The 14,117-nt window shown below is 41.5% G+C and overlaps 1 protein-coding gene across 22 annotated transcripts in view; it reads right to left on the bottom strand.

Moving 5' to 3' along the window:
• NRXN1 (neurexin 1) overlaps nt 1-14,117 on the bottom strand; it is a 1,113,820-nt gene that overhangs the window by 421,919 nt on the left and 677,784 nt on the right. For 2 of the 22 annotated variants that reach the window (XM_019021161.3, XM_019021162.3), the window contains exon 1: nt 5,232-6,525. The exons of 18 other annotated variants lie outside the window; for them this stretch is intronic. In XM_019021161.3, the coding sequence (XP_018876706.1) occupies nt 5,232-5,481 (250 nt within the window). In that variant the 5' untranslated portion in view covers nt 5,482-6,525. Of the gene's footprint in view, nt 1-5,231; nt 6,528-14,117 lie in introns of those variants that run through there. 2 more of the 22 variants (XM_019021160.3, XM_019021159.3) reach the window with 2 other exon arrangements.

Raw genomic sequence — 14,117 nt, 5'->3', positions numbered from 1 at the left:
TCAAATTCATGGTCTCATTTATTCTTCGCTTATTGTATTTTCATTTTATAAATGGAGAAAACATTCTTAGTAAAGATAAGCAGCTTCGTACATTTACACAGTGCTAGTAAATGGCAATGGCCAAATTTTTACACAGATACGTTTCTGAGAAGTATTTCGTCAGACCAGTCTGCATTAATTATTCATTATTAGTGTAAATTTAAATCACTGAATTCCTATCTTAACTACATTTACAAAACAAGACTTATATCTGTTCGAAAGGCAGAAATTGTCATGTTTTGTTAGAAAAAATATATGCAGCAACTTGGTGGAAAACAACTGTATAAAGAGCTCTTTCTAGAACATTAATAATGAAGGGCAATAAAAAGTGGTGTAGATAAAATTTACTATTTTGATGTTTTTATCAGATCATTTCATGGTGAGTCCCAGATGATTGCTACATATACACAAACTTTATGTTTTTTGCTTTTATGCTTGGAAACTACCTATTTTTAAGGAAAAAATTGAATTTGCCTCTTTAAGGAGTAACTCTTTCCAACAATAGCTTGGATTTTTAGAACTAAGTTGTAAACTTCTTGATGGTTCTGCCTCGGATATCTTGCCTCCTCCAACCTCAACTCTACTCTCATCCTTATTATTCTCTGGTCCTCCATGGTACCTGGTACACAAATACAAACACATGCTCATAGTAGGAATTTATGATATATTTAGTGAATAAATGAATGCATGAATGAACAATCTAAGAAATAAATCTATTAAAGTTTTGGGCAACCAAAAAATTATTCTAAAGTGCCAGGGTTACTTCAATCATCATTGATTCAAAGATTCTTCCACAAATAGTAGCTGGCCATCTTGTTGAAAACAGCATTTAAGTGATATAACATTTTGTCCAAGAATCCAAAGTAAGGAAAAGGTGTGGAACACCAGTGTCTGTTTCACCAGAACAGTCATAGCCAAAAACATTCTGGGTCACACATATGAATTCATTACCAGCTAATTAATATTAAACATTAAAGCTAAATATTTCCCCAATGTAGAGAATATTGTCAAAGGTTTTGCTAGCTCTCTTGGTTGCCACACAAAAGAGTAAAGGGATTACTCTATGAAACATTAACCTCCTGCCTCCTGGAAAAACAGAGAAACAAAAACTTCCTCAGCAGAATCAATGAAGTAATCTGCAGGACTCCAGTGAGGTACCAACAGCTTTCTAACAGTGTGCATTATTGTTAAAACATGCTTGAAGCAAAACGCTGGACCATGTATCTTGTCATTATTTCTTAAGAGATCAACCATTAAACGGCATAGAGGACCCTCTTAGTTTGAGTTTAAAAACCTCTGAGCTCATAGAATTGCTCTGGGCTATGGGCCATAGGCCTTGATTCTAATTCCTCTTTGACTCTGATCAGACATCTGGCTCCGTCTTTTGGCCCATTTATGGTATGCCTCAGTATCCCTACAGGAAAATCACATTCACACTCACTCTGAAACCTACCCATCCTCTTAGAAGTTTGGTATGTGTACTGAAAGTGTCTCAGAAACAGAAACATTATGAATTCAAGATATAATTATTATCCTTATGTAACACCATTAAGCAACTTCAATTACAAACCACACTTTTAAAATCTGTTAACACTTCCTTCTGGGAAAGCCCTTTTGCCCTTTAATAGTGTAAGCTAATCATGGCAATATAATTTCCGGAGCTCATATTTGTGGGAGGAGAAAGGATGGCACTGGTGGCTTTCTCCTTCCTTTATCTCCTGAAATTATTGAGAGACTCTAAGCTAATTTTCTAAAGTATGCAGAGGCACTTAGGAAAGCTGGGAGCTGAGATGGGAACCTAAGCATTTCACTGACATCATTCCATGCTCCCCACATATGGCACATCACAGAAGCAGTACTGGCTGAGCACACTGGTCTATTCTGGACTCTTGTTGGCGTTAAGTAGCATTCTTAATTACAAGCAGGCTTGCTTTTTGTCATTTACAGTCACACAGTTCTCCCTTTATTTAACTAGAAAAAAACCCACAATTTTTCTATGGAGGTAGTTTCACCATTTATGTTTTTGAGCAAATTCAAAATATAAAAGGACCCTGCAGTGTTCTCAAAACCTGCTTCTCACAGGCACTTAAAAAAATCCTCATCATAATCGCTGCAACTGGGTCAGCTTGCACAAAGATACTCGGGTAGCCATGAGCGCTCTCTGCGTCCTGCAAACCTTGTAAGTGACACCTCATAATAGTGCAAATGAAGCATGGCAAGATGAGAAAATGAAGAAGAATGAACCTGGATAGTCAGCCCAGCAGCTTTCAAAACATAGGCGACTCAATTTTATTCCTTAAACTATACCATAAATGAATTTTTATTTTACACATTCAAGCATATACATGCATTCTCTATTATGAAAGAAAATGTCTTATGATTCACAGAAATTCTAATACAACCAAACAGCCTAGTTCATTTGTTCATCTAGCCAAATAAATTTGCAATAGTCTCAGATTTTGAACTAAACCTCATTTTCAGCTATGAATTTATCATATTGTCATTTACCTTTGTGCTTTCCCTTCACCCTCATCTATTAGGCTCAAGGGTTCTTTACTTGTGGGTCCTTTTTCCCAACAATTAGCGAAATATTCAGAGAGCTATTGACCCAACAAATTCAACATCACCTCTTTCTTATTAGGTTTCTCTTTAAGCCATCACCCTGCCTGCCGTGTTCTCAGTCCCTCTGCACTCACACCTCACCCCATTTCTCCATCCCCGACCCTGAGAGGCTTATTTTTTATCCTAATGTTCCTTGATTGTTCTCTATAAAGTTAATATTATTTTCAAAAGAGGGAAAGGATGAAGTATGAGAAATTCACACCTGGCTTTTATTTGGCAGGGGTTGGTTACTGACATGTAAGTTTGCGCCTCTGATTGAAAAAAACAAAGAACCAAAAGAGGAGCAGCCTCTTCCAAAAGAGTAAGCGTGAAGGAGAGTGGGCAGAAATCCAAAAATACACAAACACGACCATACAACAGAACCTTCGAAGGAAACAGAAAGTTATTTGACCCAAAAGAATAATACCAACCACTATACACACAACAATTTTCTCTACTATCCTATTCTTTCTCTTTTTCGATGACAGGCACCTCTGATTTTTCATTCACATGCAGAGACAATCACTGTATTCTGGAGGGAAAGAAATGTTTGTAAGGGCCAGCAGACGGCGCCTGACTGGGGCACAAGCTTGCAGTGGAGAGGAAAAAGGAGTGCCCCACTCTGCGGCAGGGCCCCTTGGTCTTCTCTCCCACGTCCCCAGCAGCCTTATCCCTCTGGAGAGAGGCCAAGACACAGAAAAGGAGAAGTTGCATATGAGATTATTAGCCAAGTGCTTCCCACTGGCACAATTAGGTGTTCCACCCGCTCCATACCCCCATCTGCCTCACCACACCCACCTACCCACACTCTGCCCTTCCTGCACCCTGGCTTGCCTCCGTCCCTCAGGACTCACATAATTCTGCACAAAGGCAGGGCAGTGGTTGAGAACTGCACCCAGGTAAAGGGAGCAACAAGCTCCTAGTATACTGTGGGCTTGTGGTGAGATCACCAGAAACTCCTTATTCTTTCAGAGAGATCTAATCTCTGTTACTTATAAAAATAATCCCTGGCTTGGGATATCACTCTCGTCTCCATACTAGACACTCTTAACTGGAGAGAATTTCTGGGAGAGAACTAGGAGAAGGAGAAAGGAACCAATTCCTAGAATCCACAGGGATGTGTTTTTTCTATTGTGCTCCCAAAGAGGGCTTGCTAGGGGACTTGGTCTCTCTTCAGCTAGATTATGCTATAGTTTTTCATATCTAACCAGAATTGTCCCCAGGTGGGAAGCCCCCGCCCCACCCTGCATCCACGGAATAAAGGGCCATCCTGGTAGCACCAGCAGCTGCTCAGGGCAGAGCAAACTCATAAGGAGTGGGGCAAAGGATTCTGAGCTGAAACAAGTCTGAAAGGTGACGGGTCCTGCAAGAAAGAGGTGGAAAACGGATATAAAAAAAGTGCCCACAACTTTCACTCTGTTTTCTAAACAAGTGCATTTTACACCGGGGGAGAATAAAAATTGGGAGTGGGGAACGACTCACAAAAACAGATTGATGTTTTAATTTTTGGCAATTCGGGGAATCTGGAATAGATATTTATCTGAAAATTAGAGGAATCTGGCCTCACAGTGCTGGTCACTCTGGAGGAGAAAGCTGCCAACCAAGGCTTTTCTCTACACTCTGCTGTTTTCAAAGTGACAGGGCGTTAGGAGAATAGTTTCCCTTAGCTCTAACTTCTTCTCCAGGCAGACCTCCGGGCTTAGCCCAGCCAGCATTGACTGATTTGCCCTTCCTGGAAAGCATTAAACACTGAAGGAGGAAGTAAGACCTCCCTCGTTCCAATAGCCTTCAGACATGATCCTCCGGGAGATGGGTATGTGTAGTCAAGCCTCTCTCTGTTCCATTTAGAAAAGAACTCAGCCTAATTACCAAGAAAAAGACATATATTTATGTGCAGAGTGGATGGAAGGGGAATGGTGTCCAGAGGTCCCCTTCATGGCTGGGAAGGGCTGGCCCGCATTAGAGGGGGTGCCTCGGTTGCCCTCCTAGCTTTTCCAATTAAGGGAAGGCGTGGGGGCAAAAGTAATTGGCCTCCTGTTGAGTGAGTCCCAGGACTGCTTCGCTGTCACTGCAGTCTGGGCGCACTTTGGAGGAATGTGCGGGCTGGAATCTCTCCCTCCTCCCCCCCGCCCCCCCGCCCCGGGGCCAGGGAAGATGGGCAGGAGGTGGGGCATCATATACAGCACAGACAAAAGGTTCTGCAGAGCCCTCTTCTCTCTGGTGCTCAGGTCCCTTAGCTGAGCGCGGCGCCCCATCCGGCCACTGAGTGACCTTCTGGCAACTGACGCCCCCTTCCCGCGGGGCCCAGGCGCGCGACCAGGGCTGGTCCTTTAGTAGGTGTCCACATCTCTCTCCCAGTACCTCGACAAGGAACGCCCCTCCCACCCCTCACCACCAACACCCGCGACGCCTTCCCCCATCCCCTTTCTATTGTCTTCAAAGAGATAAGTGGCTCGCACCAAGCACACCCAAATGCACCTCCCTTTTGTCGAGCTCCCATTTCTCTGAGCCTTAGGAGCCCAGGAGAGAGTGCAGGGAAGAAAGAGGGGAGCGAGGGGGTAACCCGCGAGAACTTGGCATCGCAGACCCACCGTGTCCGCCTCGCAAGGATGCCGGTGACCTGTAGATTGCAATAGGCACTGAATGATGCTTGCTGCTGCCATGGAAATGGTGGATGTGGTGCGCTCCCAAACTGGACGCCCCCCACGCCACTCCTAGGAGGCCGCTGAGGGTGAGCGGGACTATCCAAAGCTGGGCCAGGCGCCCCCCTACGCCGCCGCCGCCGCCGCCGCCCCCGGGCGAGCCCAGCTCGGCGCCGCACCGGAGCATCCTCTGGTACATGGCGGGGCGCCCGCCGAGGGGCAGCCGCCGCGGGAGGCAAAGTTTGGGGCGCGGGGAGAGGAGAGGGCGCAGGGGAGCGGGCGGCGCGGAGTGGGCTGAGGGGCCGGCCGCCTCACCGCGCCAGGGCACCCATCCTCTCCCTCCTTCGGACAGTCTTCTCGGGGTCCTGGAGTCCGCCGTGCCTAGCACCCCAAACAATCCGAAACATAGCCGAGGCGAATGCAGCTGGAGAGGGGCTTGTCCGGAAAGGCAGCCCCGGGAACAGCAAGCGCGGAGCGGGTGGCTGCTCCCAGATTTCCAGGGCTCCAGGTTCTCGAGAGATACTCCCAAAGAGTTTCAGGCGAGAGTGCGTGCCGGCGGGTGGGGGGCCGAGAAATTGTTTAAAGCTCCTCCTGGAGGGTCCTCACTTCTACATGACAGCCATCCACCGCGAATCCACTAGGTAAATCCATTTAGCTTTGTGTGCGGGGACTAGGGAGGCCACTTCGCCGGCCCAACCTCCTTTCAAGGCAGAAGAAGTCCCCATGGAATCCAGGCGCCCCTTCCCTCCATTCAGCCCCGGCCGGCTCGCCCGCTAGCGCCAGCCTCCCCCGGGCAGCGCGCGGAGCAGCGGCGCGCATCGCCTGCTCCCGAGGCAATCTCCGCGTCCGCCGCCTCCTGACACTTACGCCCGGCGAGGGGTTCAGAGGGAAGAGTGCGCCCTTCTGAAGGAAGTGGGAATCGAACAGGAGAAAGGCAGCTAAGAAGGAGATGCGGACGAAGGAGTAAGGGAGATAAACAGAAAAAGAAAAAGAAAAAAAGAAAGAAAGAAAAGAAAAACCACACACGCTGGTGAAGCAAGGGGCTCTATGCAAATCTGCAGTCTCCAAACAGCAAATCACTGAAGCTCGGATGCAATGCAGAGGACGAGCCTATGTAACGAGGGAGGCTGGTCTAGCTTCCCACGAAAATCGCCCTGCTTTGCCTCTCCCTTGCATTCTCCACGCATCAAAGGGACACGTGTAAGGCGAAACGGGAACACCTAAAAAGCAACTCTCCCTCCACCAGGTGATCCCTCCATCTGAACTACAATGGCAAATGGCACCCTTCCCCTACCCAATGGTTTAGATGTAACCAGTGTCTTTAGAGATCTTAAAAGGGAGAGAATTCGGGTCTTTTTATTGGACCAAACTTGTTCTACCAGGTGTTTAAACCCAATCTGCTAAATACGGCTTGATACCTTGTACTCAAGCATCAGTCGCGATGATCTGTTAATCACATATGTTACTCATAACAAGGATTCTTCTTCCCACTACCATATTATATCTCATATAAGGCAGTGGAATTTCAGGGGACCAAAACTCACAAGGAGGGAAAAGGATGCATTAATTTGGCAGCTGCAGAAGGGGCAGAAAGTGGAAGAATGGGAAGAGAGGAAGAGAAGGGTCAGGAGAGAAACAGGAAGAAAGCAGAAAAGAAAGAAATGGCATGAATAAAATTGCTTGTATTTCAGTCAATATTTTAGGAATATTTAAGATCTTCCAAGATCTCTATAGAAGCCCCGCTGTGATGATCTTTGCTAACAGTGGAACTCCTCCTTTCTCTCATCCTGTCTTATAAAGAAAATAGCATCAGGAAATGAAAATTCCTAAATCTAGTGCCCCCAAGGGAAATAGGACATTTATATGCTTTTGATGAAATACAGCATCTTTAACTGAAAGCTGTGTGTCCTAGATGAAAGACCAGCAAAGCCAGCATAAATTTAAGAGTAGAAATCTAGCAATGCAAGTGAACTTGGCTAGGAGGACCACAGGCACTGGATGCTGGTGATTAAGACTTGGGACTATGATTTAAACATTTCCCTGATTTCCAAAAGATGATAAAAAACTATGACATGTCCAGTGGCTGGACTTTTTTTTTTTTTGTCTTTATTTCTATTTAAAGCCAAAAGAAAGCAACATTGAACAGGAATGATTTCTCACTACCTTCTCACCATCTACATAATTGTTATCAACAAATATAAAGTCCAGTATTTTTTAAAAAATGTAATTCTGGGAAATTTGATTCAAATCAGCTACTAACCCAAGTGGCCATTTAGACTTGTATATTGCTTCCTAGTCCAAAGATTCAACCATGGGACTCTGATGCCCACTATATAAATAGTGTCCAGTGGCCCCCAAATCACACCTGTAGCAATCACACATGTCACATTCCTGTCAAAAGTTTATTTTATGATACTAAAAGATAATTCTTCAGTAGTATATTGATTGAAACAGTTCAGCCTTGCTAAACACGATGCTTTTATCTATTTAAATATGCCGTGTCTCCCAACCTTCCACAGCTGCTCGAAGGCTAGCAGACGCAAAATCTATCATTTTCCACTGTGAACTGTTTCTGCCCTTGCCCCCAGTCATTTCTTACTCATTTTGTTATTTTGCAACATATGTATTTTAATTCACTAACAAGAGTCGTGATTATTCGTTTTAAAAATATCAAGTAGAGCTTCAAAAAGAAAAGGAAAATCATCCACACAGTATGTTTTCAGGACTGCAGGTCCATATTCTGAATTTGACATTTCATAGTGTTAGCATGGAAAGAGCACTGGATTAGGAGTTAGGAAATCCGTACTGCGTTTTTGATGCCACCATTTACTGGTTACATCACATTAGTTACTGAGTCTTTCCCTGAGGCACTGTGGCTTCCTTTATAAAATAGTCATGTTTCTATCTTTCCTAACAATCCCACAGGGTAGAAAGGATATCATGCAATATTTAATGTTGGTGTTCTTTCAGATATGTCAAATGCTCCCTGCAATGAAGGCGTTATGTCTCTTCTCTCATACAGGTCTAACATATTCAAGCTGATCACCAAGCACAGTACATTCAGTTGCCTTCCATCTAAAAGATACGTAGAACATTGCATTGTTCTCCAATACCCTCATATATTGTGTTAATCTATCCTTCCCTCCCCAAATAAATGGTAGATTCCTGAAGGGGACAAGAGTCAAGTCTTCATTCCTACTCCCTCTAGTGTCCAGCATATGTGAAACATATCTAGTCTCTTAGTACTTACAGTCAGTTCTCATTATTCACAGTAGCTGTGGCAAATAAAGTCCCTGTGAACACTGAATTAGCAAATACTGAACCATTGCTCCTATGGGGAAATACAGGGCTATGTTCCTGCAAACCTCTGATCACATTTTCATCACTGAATCAATCCATTGCCTTGTTTTATGTGTTTCTGAATGATAATGACACCTTCCTTAATACATAATGTTGATTCATCAACATTGAACTCATGACCAGCAGCACTCTAACTCATGCCTAAAAGAAGCATATCTAATATGTATTTTCTCCATAAGGCACATCACATCTTTCTTGCATTTAGGAACATTAGACAGCCCTTTAGTATTATGCTTGAGGGCCATTTTAAACAGCAAAGTCACCAATGTAAAACACAAAAACGTGGTGCTAAAAAGACCTAAAATAGCGCACTTGTTTACAGTGTGAGAGCTGAAACAAGAAGGAAGCCAATAGTCTTGTTCAACTTCAGCCAGGAACATGTGCATTGGGAACGTTTGCCATTCTCTGCGTGTTTGCTAAGGATCATCAAAGTGCCACGGGCTACAAATAAATAACAAGGATCAATTGTATTTGTTATTCTTTTGATTGCTAGGAATGGATAGGGCTGGGACTTTAGAGAGCGATTTGTATAAGGAAAAGCCATAGAAATAGAATAAGCGTAGAAGATTGTGAATAACCTTCCCAAGAGCATTCAATTAGGAAGATGCTTCCCCTCCTCCCCCACTCCCCTGCCTGTCTTATATTGTCTGGGGCCTGGGCCAGAAATCTTAGTTTTACAGGAGTCTCAAGAGCTAAAGAGAAAATATTTATGGCTGCCTCAAAAGAAGAAATTGTAGCTGTAGTCTTCCAGGCAGATGTCTAGGGCACCTTTGCAATACTTACGAGGTTCTAGGGTGTATGCTGTGATACGGATACAGCAATATTTGTTATAAATGATTGTAATTTTGTGGAACAAGGAGCAATTCTCTGTCTAGATAGTGTAGAAAAAGTATTGTGGGCAAAAACATGAGTAATCTGGATGAAGCAAATAAAGCTTGTGTGTACCCATTAATTTGTGTCTCTTCAGCTAGTCAGTCTTTGTGCTTGCAATTTTGTTATCTAAGGGAAACTGAGGCAGAATCTCACAAATTGTTCTCAGGTGATTGAAGAACTGGTTGGAGGAAACATGGTTTTTGGCTAACTGTAATGTATTCCAAAAAAATTCAGCACAGACAGTGCGATGTAAGTGTTTCTTAACGCTGTCTGTACCTCAAGAGTGTCAGTGCCTTTATCAGGAATTTATGCCCCAACACCTCAGTCAGAATTACAGAAGACAGAGGTGGCTTCTAGAAGCCTTGTGCTACTATCATCTCTAATTATGATGTGGCTGTGCTCATTAGTTATAATATCTGTTGAAAATAAGTTATCACTAATAAAATTAAGGGCTTGTTAATTGGTCCAATGAAAGTTAGGAGGAAGTTAATCCTTTGTGAAATTATTAATAGGCAAGACGTGTGAATTAACTAAATTTTACCTGAACACGCCTCACTTCTACATACACAGAGTATGTGACTCTAAGAGGCTTTTCACCCTTTATTATGAGGAATGGTTCCATAATAATAGTAATAATAAAAACTAACACTTATTTCTAGCACACTACTCTGAGTGATTTAAATGAATTAATTCATATAATCATTACAAAATGATATGAGGTAGGTACTATTGTTGATCCCTAACAGTTCTTAGTCACTTAATTCTGAGAGATGGTGAGGTAGGTGCTGTCGTTGAAATACTGTCATATTTGTTTCAGGAAAACCATTTTTGGAAGACTTTTTTTTCAGGTACTTAAAAGAATGAAGAGCTGGAACTTCACCAAGCTTCCAGAATAGGCTATAAAATTTTGTGCCTACTCATTAATAAATGTCTAGATCTGTAGCAGAAGTTGGTCTTGGTGTTGAATTCATTATGAGCTGTACTTGTGTGAACTCTTGGAAACGGGGTTCACACTCAGTTGCCACCAACAACCATGGCTACTGAGATCTACCTAAAAGAACCTAAGGACTGTATGTGCTAAGCTGTCCTAAGCCCACTCACGCCTGATGATTTATCATGAACAAGAATACAGGGAGCCTATGTTGAACAACAGTTAAGAAATGAGACATGGATTTGAAAGTTGAGAGGAAAACACAAAAGAAATAGAAAGAGATGGAAGAGGAGAGTGAGTAGAAGAGGGAGATTCTGGAGAAATGGGAAAGGACAGGCCATTTCAAGTTATTTCTTCATATTGCAAAAATCAACCTTTTTGTCTCAAAAAACAGGATGGTTGTCAGGCAGACACTTTCATCCTTTTCATATTTTCCTTAAGCTTAATTGGAAACCCTTAAAGCTCAGTATTAAGCTTTTTAAATAGAAAAGTAGACACTAAAATCAGCACAGGGGAAGTATATTAAAACCCACAGGCAGCACTAATATTTTAAAAATTAAAAATGAGAAGAGTGTCAGTCTTGCATTTTGCATTTCTACCAGTATCCCCATAAAGTAAAGACAAGCAGACCCCACATATCCATCTACCTACTTTTCTGAGTTTGAACTGAGAGTAAGTAAAAAGGGACAGACTCAGAAGAGGGTTTGTTTTGGAGAGCTGTAAAGCTAAACCCCTGATCCTGTTAGCCCTCTGGATTATTGCAGGTCCCTAAGAGTAAGATCAGAAAATGAGAGTAAGAGCATTGATAATAATAATAATAATAATAATAATAATAATAATAATGCCAGGCTAAAAGCATCTCTGGAGATTTACTGCAATCTTTTTATTATTCAGATGATAAACTTGTGTTACAGAAAAGTCAGGTTTATTTATGAAGTGTTTATTTATCTTGAGGAACACTTTCACCTCCAACCACCGATAGTCCAGTCATAGATATAGATTGGTGAATTCAGTCAACTTAGCTATTACCTAGCTCCTCCCCAATGATATAACAAATCAGAGGGAGTGCTGGGGATCAAGATGAGCCAATGCGGTACTCAAGTCACTCGAATTAAAGCCTAGATGTGCAGTTTGACTTGGAAACGTGACTAGATTTATTCAAGTCAAGATTGGTTGTGTTTAGCTCTGAAATATTCTGTAATCTCTATCTTGTCTTTCATCCGATTTAATACAAATTTCATGTTTGGTGGCTTGCATACAACTTGGTGCTTAAGTACCAAGTCAGGGTCACAGAGATTTCACTATAACTGCAAGTTCAAGTGTTGCAGGCATCACAGGAGCACCAACCAATAATATGCCATCTTTTAATCACTGTCAGCTTATATAGTTTGTAGAATTGTTTCAACCGATTTCTGTTGGTGACAAACACTTCCTAGGCTCATGCTCTTTCAGTTTCAATGTTTTCATAATGTAGCGTGGCAACATGAGACTGGAGTGCCTGACTGTGAGTATGAATCCAAGCTTCGTTGTTTTTATTCATGTGGCATTGAGTTTAAGGGCCCCTTGTCCCAGTTTCCTCATCTGGAAAATGATTATAACGCTAAATGTAATGAAATTGGAACCATTTCTAAAATCTATTAAACACATAATAAATGTGTTATTATTCTTTATTCATGTGTACTTAGTTTAGCTTATTTATTCTTTATTCATAGGTACTTTATGCCCAAGACATAAAGATAATGAGCTGCGATGTGGTTTTTAATTTGGCCATATTCTAAAGTCTTCCCACTCAGTCTATAGTCAAGCTCAGCCACTTCTTAATTTATTACCATAGCCTCTGTTTCTCTAAATCTGTGTTGCTCAAACTTTAGTGTGCATAGGAGATACACTAGAGGGGCTAGAAGGGCTGTTAAATCACAGATTGCTTTGCTTTTGATTTCCTTAATCTTTGGAGGACCCTGATAATTTGCATTTCTAACAAGCTCCCAGGTGATGCTGAAGCTGCTAGTCCAGGGGAATGCCAAGGTCCTTATTTCAGGTTTTATTAACTAACACATGGAGAGCTTTCTCATTAAGCTCCTTACCAATGATCTCACCTCCCTTTAGTTGATCCTATATAACTACAGGCAGATCAGTGTTCCCTAAGCATAGATAATAGTGCTGTTCCCAGTTCTCTTCTTTAAAGCATTCTTTAAAAACTTCAAGATGTCTATTATATAAACCTATTTGTTCTCATCTCACACCATGTAACTATAAATTCTCTTTACTATAGTTAGAAAAAAATATTCTATTTTCCTTCTCATCTTTTGTATTTGAGCTCTTTTATTTGTTGCCTTACCAGTGGCTATGAGCAGGAACTCAGACACTACACTAGGGTTCAATTCTTGCTTCTACTAACTTGCTAGCTATGTGGCCTTGGGCAGGTTATTTAAGCTCAGTTTTCCCATCTGTAAAAAAGGTTAATTGTAGGGTTGTTGTGAGGATTAAATGAGTCAACAAATTTAAAGCATTTAAAATACAATAGTGCCTAGAGTATATGTGTGTGTATCTATATATACACTACCTTAGCGTCTAGAGTGCATATATATATATATATATATATATATATATATATATATACACACACACACACTAGCTTTTTGCTGTTGTTTCCTGAAATGGGGTTTTTTTCCCCTTGTTTTATGGTAGGGAGAAAATAAATCAGAATTTATGATAATATTGTTACATATAATTCCTAATACTGGTCATCCAAATAGTCACCATAACAAAACTAAACTAAACAAGAACAAAAATTAAAAAGTCTCTTCCAGGTCTGGGCATATTAGGCCTCCAGTCCAACCAGCATCAGCTAGAGAAAAGATCAATGCCAGGAACTGGCAACCTGGGATCTGTGTGCCTGAATTCCAAGACACTGTCTGTCATACACGTCTACCACTGCAGAAAGAAGCATGAGATTGTTGAGAACAACTAGAAGTGGAAGGACAACTCTAAGGCAAGTTAGGGTAATATTAAGACTAAAGCATAATTTCCAAATTCTCTGGTAAACACAGATACTCAAACCAGGAACCAGAAATCATGCACCATATGTTTAATATCCTGAATGTCCAAGGACTCAGAGCATAAACCAATTTGATTTATCTTTGTGAATATATGTTGTGGACCATATACTACAATTTGAATGCACTGAGAGGAACTTAATCATGCGATTCAAATTGAGTCTCTATCTGGGATCTATAATCTAATCCCCACCCAATTCAGGAATTCAGGATATATAAATTATATATATATATATACATATATACACATATATAATATTTATATATACAAATTTATATATATATATTTGTTAGGTTACACATTTTGTCAGAGATATTCTGATGTCAATACTATAGATAAGTTGGTATGACTATTCTACTATCAAGAACTTTTTACCAGGTAAAATTAAAATTCTGTAGTATGTTATATTAAGCCCTTTAAAATGTGCCTCCATGCCTCTTGTTTTACCTCCATTTCAACTTCTGCCACTTTCCCCACAAACACCCCAGGCTCCAGCCACATGAATTTCTCACTCTTCCATAAAACACACTGCACACTTTTTGTTGTTGTTGTTTTTACTTTGACATATCCCATGCGATTCTCTCTGTAAAACTATCTTTTCTACTTCCTTCGTC

The sequence above is a fragment of the Gorilla gorilla genome, chromosome 12 (genome assembly GCF_029281585.2).
Source record: "Gorilla gorilla gorilla isolate KB3781 chromosome 12, NHGRI_mGorGor1-v2.1_pri, whole genome shotgun sequence".
In the NCBI taxonomy this organism is placed as follows: Eukaryota; Metazoa; Chordata; class Mammalia; order Primates; family Hominidae; genus Gorilla; species Gorilla gorilla.
This window is presented reverse-complemented; position numbering and strand designations above follow the sequence as displayed.